This window comes from Oncorhynchus keta, unplaced genomic scaffold, assembly GCF_023373465.1.
Source record: "Oncorhynchus keta strain PuntledgeMale-10-30-2019 unplaced genomic scaffold, Oket_V2 Un_contig_16909_pilon_pilon, whole genome shotgun sequence".
Taxonomy (NCBI): domain Eukaryota; kingdom Metazoa; phylum Chordata; class Actinopteri; order Salmoniformes; family Salmonidae; genus Oncorhynchus; species Oncorhynchus keta.
In genome coordinates this window covers 83842-95832 of record NW_026280185.1, presented here as the reverse complement: position 1 = coordinate 95832, position 11991 = coordinate 83842, and the positions used below count along the sequence as shown (strand labels likewise).

The window sequence follows — 11991 nt, the reverse complement described above, 5'->3', positions numbered from 1 at the left end:
TCATGTTTGTTCCTGCTTGGCCCCAGTGGTGAGACTGGTTTGGATGCTGAGTCATGAAGTTGAGCTAATCTTTCGGTCTTGTATGTAATCTTTCTTAATCCAGTGTTTCCCAACCAAACTCGGTCCGTTTTAGTTTTTGCCCCCTCCAGTACTTCACAGCTGATTCAAATAATCAACCAATCATCAACATTTGCCCATTTGAATCCGCTGTGTCGTGTTCGGGCAAAAACCAAAACGTGGCAACCCTTGGGGTTCCGAGGACCGAGTTTGGGAAACGCTGACTTAATCCCGCGGAAACAAAAGCGGTTTGAAGTGGATAGAAAATGGGATGTATTCATTAGTTGCAGGTCATAGCAAACAGTTTTGCAACATAAAATGTTATGCAATGAAAACTAGTTTCGTTTGGACAAATCCCGAGTAAATACACCCAATGGATTAATGTACAGATAATTTCATAAAACTACTTTCACGTTTGCTTTCATCGCCCCATTTGGCAAATTACTCAATCATAAACAATACAACTAGTGAAAATCACCAGTAAACTCGCTGAACACTCTTTCTCTCTGTGCTGTGTAGAATTGCTTGCTGTTTGGGATTTTAGTCTGGGTTTCTGTACAGCACTTTGAGATATCAGCTGATGTAAGAAGGGCTAGAAACATACAATTTGATTTGACATAGGCACGTGGGATAATACATGTACTCGTATGTTCGTGTACTGAGTAATTGTTCTTCGAATTTATCTATGACGCAATATAGTGTTATCTATGTCACCAATGAGCGTAGTTGTATTACTGTTCTCGAGACCCTTCTGCTCTCAGGTCCTTCCTGCTCGCCCCGCCCCTTTGTTTTGTTCTCATCTGGAACGTGAACAGGCCGCTTGCGTTTTGAACAGGTAGAAGCTAGAAGACGACTGAAAACGAAGAAAGGATTATGTTTACAATCCAACCGGTGAGTAAATCATTAAGGTATCTACTAACGGCCAAAAATATGCAATTAGCAAGTTGTTAGGTTTACATAACCGCTCATTTAGCTGAAGCTTCTCTTCAGACTAGCTGTTTTTTTTTAGCTTAGTAGCTAGTTAGCTAATTGCTCTTGTAAACAATGTTTTAAGATGTAGTTCAAACTGAGTCGATATTCAAATAAAATTATTGTTTTCTGACTCGAAGCTACATGCATATCGATTGTAGCTATATGAAATCATCAACGAGTTACCGTTGTATTTTCTGTCTGTATTAGCCATGTTAGCTAACGTTAGCTGCTTCTTCTTCTTTAGGATTTGATTGGCGAATCGCATCCAACTTTTAGGGGCGCACGGCGCCACCTACTGTACTGGTGTGAGGCCATTCGGCCTACGTACGTTAATTGATATGGTAATACAAAATTAGGGATAAGGAAAATTGCCCTGCCAACTATTACCCATCTATAATGAAGAACACCACCCCAATCCACTATTTAACCCTCTCCTAACTCTACTCCAGACCAATGTCTGAGAGAACAGAACACTACCACTCTCTGTTTCTCCACGCTCTCCACCAGGTCTGAGAGAACACATACACTACCACTCAACACTCTGTTTCCTCCACCAGGTCTGAGAGAACAGAACACTACCACTCAACACTCTGTTTCCCCACGCTCTCCACCAGGTCTGAGAGAACAGAACACTAACACTCTCTGTTTCTCCACGCTCTCCACCAGGTCTGAGAGAACAGAACACTAACACTCTCTGTTTCTCCACGCTCTCCACCAGGTCTGAGAGAACACTAACACTCTCTGTTTTCCCCATGCTCTCCACCAGGTCTGAGAGAACAGAACACTACCACTCAACACTCTGTTTCCCCCACGCTCTCCACCAGGTCTGAGAGAACAGAACACTACCACTCTCTGTTTCTCCACGCTCTCCACCAGGTCTGAGAGAACACTTACACTACCACTCAACACTCTGTTTCCTCCACCAGGTCTGAGAGAACAGAACACTACCACTCAACACTCTGTTTCCCCACGCTCTCCACCAGGTCTGAGAGAACAGAACACTACCACTCAACACTCTGTTTCCCCACGCTCTCCACCAGGTCTGAGAGAACAGAACACTACCACTCAACACTCTGTTTCCCCACGCTCTCCACCAGGTCTGAGAGAACAGAACACTACCACTCAACACTCTGTTTCCCCACGCTCTCCACCAGGTCTGAGAGAACAGAACACTACCACTCAACACTCTGTTCCCCCATGCTCTCCACCAGGTCTGAGAGAACAGAACACTAACACACTCTGTTTCCCCACGCTCTCCACCAGGTCTGAGAGAACAGAACACTACCACTCAACACTCTGTTTCCCCCATGCTCTCCACCAGGTCTGAGAGAACAGAACACTACCACTCAACACTCTGTTTCCCCATGCTCTCCACCAGGTCTGAGAGAACAGAACACTACCACTCAACACTGTTTCCCCACGCTCTCCACCAGGTCTGAGAGAACAGAACACTACCACTCAACACTCTGTTTCCCCACGCTCTCCACCAGGTCTGAGAGAACAGAACACTACCACTCAACACTCTGTTTCCCCACGCTCTCCACCAGGTCTGAGAGAACAGAACACTACCACTCAACACTCTGTTTCCCCACGCTCTCCACCAGGTCTGAGAGAACAGAACACTACCACTCAACACTCTGTTTCCCCCATGCTCTCCTGACAGCACATATGGATCTGCCCCCCAGCGAATCGATAGCGAATCGATAAGCCAGTGTATCGGTCTGTCTGCTGACTTGAAGTGCTTCCTACTGGATATCACAGCAACACCGGGACACAGTGCCCTTCACGCCCTCTTGAGGAGCACTAATGTCCAGCAACGACCTGGGAAGTAGCTACCTAGTAGCCAATAGCAGGGTGACAGTCACAGTAAGCGCACGCATACAACTCATGAAGCAACAGTACAATCAAAAATAAACAATCGTCAGTTTTATAACTGAAAATGTGTAATTATTTGTGTAAAACTAACAATGAAATACGACTGCCTCATCCTCTGGCTTCAGAACAGAAGTCCAATTTCTCGCGGTATCTCAATGTACGGTCGCTGCCTTTTAAGAAACCGAAGGGGGAGAAAGGGGAGCGATTTCCACCCACCCCTTTCCACACACCCACTACTTTCCTTTCGACATGCCCACTCATTATACACGCCCACTACTTTCCTTTTGACACACCCACTACTTTCCTATCAACACACCCACTCATTATACACGCCCACTACTTTCCTTTCTACATGCCCACTACTTTCCTTTTGACACGCCCACTACTTTCCTTTCGACACACCCACTCATTATACACGCCCACTACTTTCCTTTCGACACGCCCACTACTTTCCTTTTGACACGCCCACTCATTATACACGCCCACTACTTTCCTTTTGACACACCCACTCATTATACACGCCCACTACTTTCCTTTCGACACGCCCACTCATTATACACGCCCACTACTTTCCTTTCGACACGCCCACTACTTTCCTTTCGACACACCCACTCATTATACACGCCCACTCATTATACACGCCCACTACTTTCCTTTCGACACGCCCACTACTTTCCTTTTGACACACCCACTCATTATACACGCCCACTACTTTCCTTTTGACACGCCCACTCATTATACACGCCCACTACTTTCCTTTCGACACGCCCACTACTTTCCTTTTGACACGCCCACTCATTATACACGCCCACTACTTTCCTTTTGACACACCCACTCATTATACACGCCCACTACTTTCCTTTTGACACGCCCACTACTTTCCTTTTGACACGCCCACTCATTATACACGCCCACTACTTTCCTTTCGACACACCCACTACTTTCCTTTCGACACACCCACTCATTATACACGCCCACTACTTTCCTTTCGACACGCCCACTCATTATACACGCCCACTACTTTCCTTTCGACACACCCACTACTTTCCTTTTGACACGCCCACTCATTATACACGCCCACTACTTTCCTTTTGACACGCCCACTACTTTCCTTTCGACACGCCCACTCATTATACACGCCCACTACTTTCCTTTCGACACGCCCACTACTTTCCTATCAACACACCCACTCATTATACACGCCCACTACTTTCCTTTCGACACACCCACTCATTATACACGCCCACTACTTTCCTTTCGACACGCCCACTACTTTCCTTTCGACACGCCCACTACTTTCCTTTCGACACGCCCACTACTTTCCTTTCGACACGCCCACTACTTTCCTTTCGACACACCCACTCATTATACACGCCCACTACTTTCCTTTCGACACGCCCACTACTTTCCTTTCGACACGCCCACTACTTTCCTTTCGACACGCCCACTACTTTCCTTTCGACACGCCCACTACTTTCCTTTCGACACGCCCACTCATTATACACGCCCACTACTTTCCTTTTGACACGCCCACTACTTTCCTTTCGACACGCCCACTCATTATACACGCCCACTACTTTCCTTTCGACACACCCACTCATTATACACGCCCACTACTTTCCTTTCGACACACCCACTCATTATACACGCCCACTACTTTCCTTTCGACACACCCACTCATTATACACGCCCACTACTTTCCTTTCGACACGCCCACTCATTATACACGCCCACTACTTTCCTTTCAACATTTACATTTAAGTCATTTAGCAGACGCTCTTATCCAGAGCGACTTCACACCCACTCATTATACACGCCCACTACTTTCCTTTTGACACACCCACTCATTATACACGCCCACTACTTTCCTTTCAACACACCCACTCATTATACACGCCCACTACTTTCCTTTTGACACGCCCACTCATTATACACGCTCAGTACTTTCCTTTCTACACGCCCACTACTTTCCTTTCGACACGCCCACTCATTATACATGCCCACTACTTTCCTTTCAACATTTACATTTAAGTCATTTAGCAGACGCTCTTATCCAGAGCGACTTCACACCCACTCATTATACATGCCCACTACTTTCCTTTTGACACACCCACTCATTATACACGCCCACTACTTTCCTTTCGACACACCCACTCATTATACACGCCCACTACTTTCCTTTCGACACGCCCACTCATTATACACGCCCACTACTTTCCTTTCCACTCATTATACATGCCCACTACTTTCCTTTTGACACACCCACTCATTATACACGCCCACTACTTTCCTTTCGACACACCCACTCATTATACACGCCCACTACTTTCCTTTCGACACACCCACTCATTATACACGCCCACTACTTTCCTTTTGACACGCCCACTCATTATACACGCCCACTACTTTCCTTTCTACACGCCCACTACTTTCCTTTCGACACGCCCACTCATTATACACGCCCACTACTTTCCTTTTGACACGCCCACTACTTTCCTTTCGACACACCCACTCATTATACACGCCCACTACTTTCCTTTTACACGCCCACTACTTTCCTTTTGACACACCCACTCATTATACACGCCCACTACTTTCCTTTCGACACACCCACTCATTATACACGCCCACTACTTTCCTTTCAACACGCCCACTACTTTCCTTTCGACACACCCACTCATTATACACGCCCACTACTTTCCTTTTGACACGCCCACTACTTTCCTTTAAACTGATGTCACGACATACAGTACCAGTCAACAGTTTGGACACACCTACTCATTCCAGGGTTTTTCTTTATTTTACTTTTTTCTACATTGTAGAATAATAGTGACAACATCAAAACTATGAAGTAACACATATGGGATCATGTAGTAACCATAAAGTGTTAATAAACAAATCAAAATATATTTTATTTTTGAGATTCTTAAAAGTAGCCACTTAACATTCTCTCAACCAGCTTCATGAGGAATGCTTTTCCAACAGTCTTAAAGAAGTTGCCCCATATGCTGAGCACTTGTTGGCTGCTTTTCCTTCACTCTGCGGTCCAACTCATCCCAAACCATCTCAATTGGGTTGAGGTCAGGTGATTGTTTGTAAACAAACACTGTATAGTCTCAAAATATAGTTAAAACTGTGTCATTTAGATTTCATGGATGGTCAGTCCTTGCATCTATAGCTCTGTCAATGAATTTGAGAGTGGTTAGATTTCTCCTGCCCCATCCCACCGCTTTTTATCAAAACAGGGTCGGGGATGACGCTTTGTTATTGTTTTAACTGCTGATCGGTGCTTTAAGTAAAAAATGTAAGATTGACAATCTAATGGAGAAAATGTTTTGATTTGACAGATTCCGCAAAACTGAATGCCGCTACACATCTACATAGATGGGCAAAACTGTTGTTTCTTTTCTCTCACCATGTTCTCCTGTTTCCACAGGTGACCTCACAAGGAGATTCCACAGGGGACCTCACAAGGAGATTCCACAGGGGACCTCACAAGGAGATTCCACAGGGGACCTCACAAGGAGATTCCACAGGGGACCTCACAAGGAGCTTCCACAGGGGACCTCACAAGGAGCTTCCACAGGGGACCTCACAAGGAGCTTCCACAGGGGACCTCACAAGGAGCTTCCACAGGGGACCTCACAAGGAGCTTCCACAGGGGACCTCACAAGGAGCTTCCACAGGGGACCTCACAAGGAGCTTCCACAGGGGACCTCACAAGGAGCTTCCACAGGGGACCTCACAAGGAGCTTCCACAGGGGACCTCACAAGGAGCTTCCACAGGGGACCTCACAAGGAGCTTCCACAGGGGACCTCACAAGGAGCTTCCACAGGGGACAAGGAGCTTCCACAGGGGACCTCACAAGGAGATTCCACTGCTCTGGTGACAGGAAGAAGATCTGGTGTTATGACAACTCCAGATATGAGTTCTCTATTTTTTACTTAACCAACAATGCATTTTTAAGAACAATTAGTGTCAAGGGCTTGTAAGTAAGCATTTCACTGTAAGGTTTACACATGTTGTATTCAGCATTTCACTGTAAGGTTTACACCTGTTGTATTTGGCGCATATGAAAATGTAACATTTGATTTGACACAGGAGAGAGAGACACCTCACACTTGTTGCAGCTCCATTCAATAACCAGTTGTTATTGCTCCTTTTACCAAGAAACATTCAAACTCTGCGGGGACAAAATGAATCGAGAGGAGGGAGTGTTGATGGATGAAATCGAAAAGAGTTTATGGAATTTGACTGAGGCCAATTTACGTTACCTGTGTGAACATCATGGACATGATGGATTGGAAGTTAAAGCAATGGATCACCGCTCGCTGCGGCGTAAAATCATGGAGGAAATGTGGGACAATACGGATTCAATGAAATCAGAGGAGCAGGGAACGTCTTGGTTACTCCAACTGAAAGAGAACATCAGGAGGATGCTGGAGGATGCTAGCAGTGCACCCTCGAGTCCCCTCCAGGCTGAGGATGCTGTAGACTGTGATGAAGAGTGGAGCGGAGAGGGAGGGGCTGGGTTACCTAGCGACGGGTTGGAGGCGGAGTCCATGAGTCCCAGACAATCCAACGTCGCTGCAGACTGCGACGTGGAGGACAAGGATTGGTTACCTAGCAACAGACTGGAGGCGGAGTTAACTCCAGAAAGGCACACACTAGAGCAAAGAGTGAGAGGCGTGAGTATTTATTGTCCCAGTCGGAAAGGGAGTATTTATTGTCCCATTAGGAAAGGGAGTATTTATTTTCCCAGTCAGAAAGGGAGTATTTATTTTCCCAGTCGGAAAGGGAGTATTTATTGTCCCAGTCGGAAAGGGAGTATTTATTATCCCAGTCGGAAAGGAAGTATTTATTGTCCCAGTAGGAAAGGGAGTATTTATTTATTATCCCAGTAAGAAAGGGAGTATTTATTATTCCAGTCGGAAAGGGAGTAATTATTATCCCAGTAGGAATGGGAGTATTTATTGTCCCAGTCGGAAAGGGAGTATTTATTTATTATCCCAGTAGGAATGGGAGTATTCTTTATCCCAGTCGGAAAGGAAGTATTCTTTATCCCAGTCAGAAAGGGAGTATTTATTATCCCAGTCAAAGTGTTTCTCAACAGTCCTTCATTGATTCCTCAACTTCCTTCTATAATAATAATAATAATATAATAATAATATATGCCATTTAGCAGACGCTTTTATCCAAAGCGACTTAGTCACGTATGGGTGGTCCCGGGAATCGAACCCACTACCCTGGCGTTACAAGCGCCATGCTCTACCAACTGAGCTACAGACATTGGAGGAGAGTATCTGAGGTTCCTCCTCTTGACGTAATCGGGGATGAGGGGAATTTAAAGACTTCCTTTGACAGGTAGAGGAGCATTTCCCTGATTAACTCTGTCTCTATTTTTGTGATTTACAGGACACGTCTCTCCCGCCCCCCTCCACTCTCCTGAAGACCCTGTGTCGTGCCTCTCCCGGTACCCCCTTAATTTGGGGTCTGAAGAGGGTGTCTGTGCAGCTGGTGGACTGCAGGAAAACACCAGGGCAGAAAACACACAAGAAAACCCACTCCTGTCCTCAAGGCGGGAAGAGTCTTGCCACAAAAGATATTCTGGAGCGACATCTGCTAACTCACACTGGAGAGAAACAGAAGAATATATGCGCTGAATGTGGAAAAGTATTCAGTACATTTTCCAGCCTTACCAGGCATCTGAAAACTCACACTGGAGAGAAATGTCATGTTTCTGAAACCACATGCTCTGAATGCGGAAAGACATTCAGTACACATTCCAGTCTTAGGAGACATCTGCTAACTCACACTGGAGAGAAACCGTACGTTTGTCCTCGTGGGAAGAATTTAAATGATCCAGGCAACTTAAAGAAACACATCTTTAGAACTCACTCAGGAGAACATTTTGAAGAGGAACCTTCTGAAAACAATGTTGGTTCCTCAGAACATGATGGGGCCGTGAAGAAACAAGTCCTTCATCCATGTGCTCACTGTGGTAAGAAGTTGTCAACCAAAACAAGACTAACGATTCACCTGAAGACCCACACTGGAGAGAAACCTCACGTCTGCCCCGACTGCGGGAAGAGCTTTGCTTTCCGTCCCTCCTTCACCAAACATCAGAAACTTTGTCATTCAGAGCACGGAGGAGTGAAACGGCACCAATGTTCAGTGTGTGGGAAAGTCTTTAATCAACCAGGAGCCTTGAGGTCCCATCAAAGAACCCACACGGGAGAGAAACCCCACCTCTGCTCCGACTGTGGGAAGAGTTTCTGTTTTCGTTCGTCTCTGAGAAGACATCAGGTACTCCACGCAGGGGACAGTGCGAAGCCCCACGTGTGCTCTGTCTGTGGGAAAGGCTTCAGAGATTCTGGATACTTAAAAAAACATCAATCCATCCATTCAGGAGAGAAACCTCACCTCTGCTCCAATTGCGGAAAAACTTTCACGTCCTTCCTTAGCTTAACAAATCATTCCAAATCACATCGTCAAGATGGAAACCAATTCCAATGCCCTGAATGTAAGCGCCATTTCCCAACAAAGGAAAGGCTGACAAGCCACCGGAGGACGCATACTGGTGAAAAACCGTTCTGCTGCTCCCAATGCCACAAGCGCTTCTCTCATTCAAATAGTTATCAAAGGCACCTTCGTATGCACTCCGGTGAAAAACCCTTTGTGTGTCCTCTCTGTGGGAAGCGATTTAATGACTCTTCGAACCTTAGAACACATGTTAGAAGACATAAAGGAGAAAAGGTAGGAAAGACACAGGTCTCTGAGCCATGCCCTCACTGTGGGAAGAGGCTGGCTTCTAAGGCAGGGTTAGAGACCCACCTGCGGATCCACACTGGAGAGAAACCTCACCTCTGTGCCACATGCGGCAAGCGATTTACCTTCCTCTCCGCCTTGAGAAGACATCAGAAAACGCAGCACAGAGAGCAAGTAGCGAAGCCGCACGTCTGTTCTGTCTGTGGGAAAGGCTTCGTGGAGTCTGGAGCGCTGAAGAAACATGTGGTGACCCACGAGGAGAAACAGCACCTTTGCTCCGATTGCGGAAAGAGTTTTAGGGTGCTTCAGGCCTTGTCTATTCATCAGAGAACCAAGCATCAGAAAACAAATGAGCAAGTAAGAGAAAACAATTCATACCTCTGTCTTACTTGCGGCCAGGAATTCAATTCAAGCATAGATTAGTAATCCACGAGAGAAAGCACACAGGAGAGAAACCTTACCAATGCTCTCTGTGTGGCAGGTGCTTCGCTGATAAGACTAACATGAGACGTCACCAGACGGTGCACACAGGAGAGAAACCATTCCAATGCTCCGTCTGCGACATGAAGTTCTCTCAAGTCGCCTCTTTAATACGGCACCGGCTAATACACTCGGGTCACAAACCGCACCACTGCACTTACTGTGACAAGAGTTTCTCTCAGTCGAACACGCTGAAAACGCACATACTAACCCACACCGGAGAGAAACCGTACCAGTGCCCCGACTGTGGGAAGGGTTTCACTGAAAAGAAAGCCATTAAGAAACACCAACATGACACACACGGGACAGGAGCACACAGCAACACACTGCTTTCTCATAGAGATTGAGTCAAGACCAGAGCCCTCGGGCAAAGCCCTACCGATGTCCTGACTGAAAAAAATGTTTCTCGGAGAAAAGAGCTCTTGTGAAAACCCAGATGGCACACCGGAGCGACAGCGCCCCTTATTGTTTCATTTTGATCTGATGGTTTGAGAATGTTTTAAAATAAACATGTGCTTTTCAAAATAGTTGTGTTTTTTCTCCACTTGGCCCCAACTGTGAGTCTGGTTTGGAAACAGTCATGAATTAGAGCTCAGAACATTTTCTGGTCTTGAATGGTGATGTTTATTTTCGTATGTTTAGCTGTATAGATTAATCCTCTGGAAGCTAAAGTGGTTTCAAGTGGATAGAAACATGGATTTATATATTGATATTTCAATAATACTATTGCATTCATTTGCTGGTTTTGGCAAATTGCTCAATCACAAATCAAATCAAATTTTATTTGTAACATACACATGGTTAGCAGATGTTAATGCGAGTGTAGCGAAATGCTTGTGCTTCTAGTTCCGACAATGCTGTGATAACCAACAAGTAATCTAACCATCTAAACAAACTAGTGAAAATCGCCAGCAAACTGAACACTCCTTTCTGCGATGTATCGTCATTACATGGGCTATTACCCAAAGTGGATCAAACAGATCATTCATGTGTATTAACTCAAATCATCCTACTGAGTAATGTTACGTTTTATTTAGCCACGATGGAATGTAAACCGTATCCATGTCCTCAATGAGGATATCTTCATTCGTTCTCTCACCTCTTTTAAATGTGATAGGAAAGCATCTGACAGGAAACAGAGACAATGGAGCATGTGCTGATACAGTGTGGTCAGTAGGAGAGACTGATACAGTGTGGTCAGTAGGAGAGAGACTGATACAGTGTGGTCAGTAGGAGAGAGACTGATACAGTGTGGTCAGTAGGAGAGAGACTGATACAGTGTGGTCAGTAGGAGAGAGACTGATACAGTGTGGTCAGTAGGAGAGAGGCTGATACAGTGTGGTCAGTAGGAGAGAGGCTGATACAGTGTGGTCAGTAGGAGAGACTGATACAGTGTGGTCAGTAGGAGAGAGGCTGATACAGTGTGGTCAGTAGGAGAGACTGATACAGTGTGGTCAGTAGGAGAGAGACTGATACAGTGTGGTCAGTAGGAGAGTGTGGTCAGTAGGAGAGAGACTGATACAGTGTGGTCAGTAGGAGAGACTGATACGTTGTGGTCAGTAGGAGAGACTGATACAGTGTGGTCAGTAGGAGAGAGGCTGATACAGTGTGGTCAGTAGGAGAGAGACTGATACGTTGTGGTCAGTAGGAGAGACTGATACAGTGTGGTCAGTAGGAGAGAGGCTGATACAGTGTAGTCAGTAGGAGAGAGACTGATACAGTGTGGTCAGTAGGAGAGAGGCTGATACAGTGTGGTCAGTAGGAGAGAGACTGATACAGTGTGGTCAGTAGGAGAGAGACTGATACAGTGTGGTCAGTAGGAGAGAGGCTGATACAGT

The 11991-nt window shown here is 45.8% G+C and overlaps 1 protein-coding gene across 8 annotated transcripts; it reads left to right on the top strand.

The window, feature by feature from the left end:
• Positions 1-548: 548 nt before the first annotated feature.
• Positions 549-10678, top strand: LOC118383031 (zinc finger protein 260-like). 8 transcript variants are annotated; one of them, XM_052503205.1, is made up of 3 exons: positions 549-948; positions 6341-6893; positions 7007-7367. In XM_052503205.1, exons 1-2 carry the CDS (start codon positions 931-933, stop codon positions 6851-6853), a joined length of 531 nt encoding a protein of 176 aa, XP_052359165.1. In that variant the 5' UTR covers positions 549-930; the 3' UTR covers positions 6854-6893; positions 7007-7367. The 8 variants fall into 8 exon arrangements, 7 of the variants coding, with proteins under 7 accessions (XP_052359165.1, XP_052359164.1, XP_052359166.1 ...); XR_008103243.1 differs by having other exon boundaries at positions 550-948; positions 6341-6916; positions 6952-7367; XM_052503200.1 differs by adding an exon at positions 8321-10678 and having other exon boundaries at positions 557-948; positions 6416-7593.
• The last annotated feature ends 1313 nt before the right edge of the window (positions 10679-11991 follow it).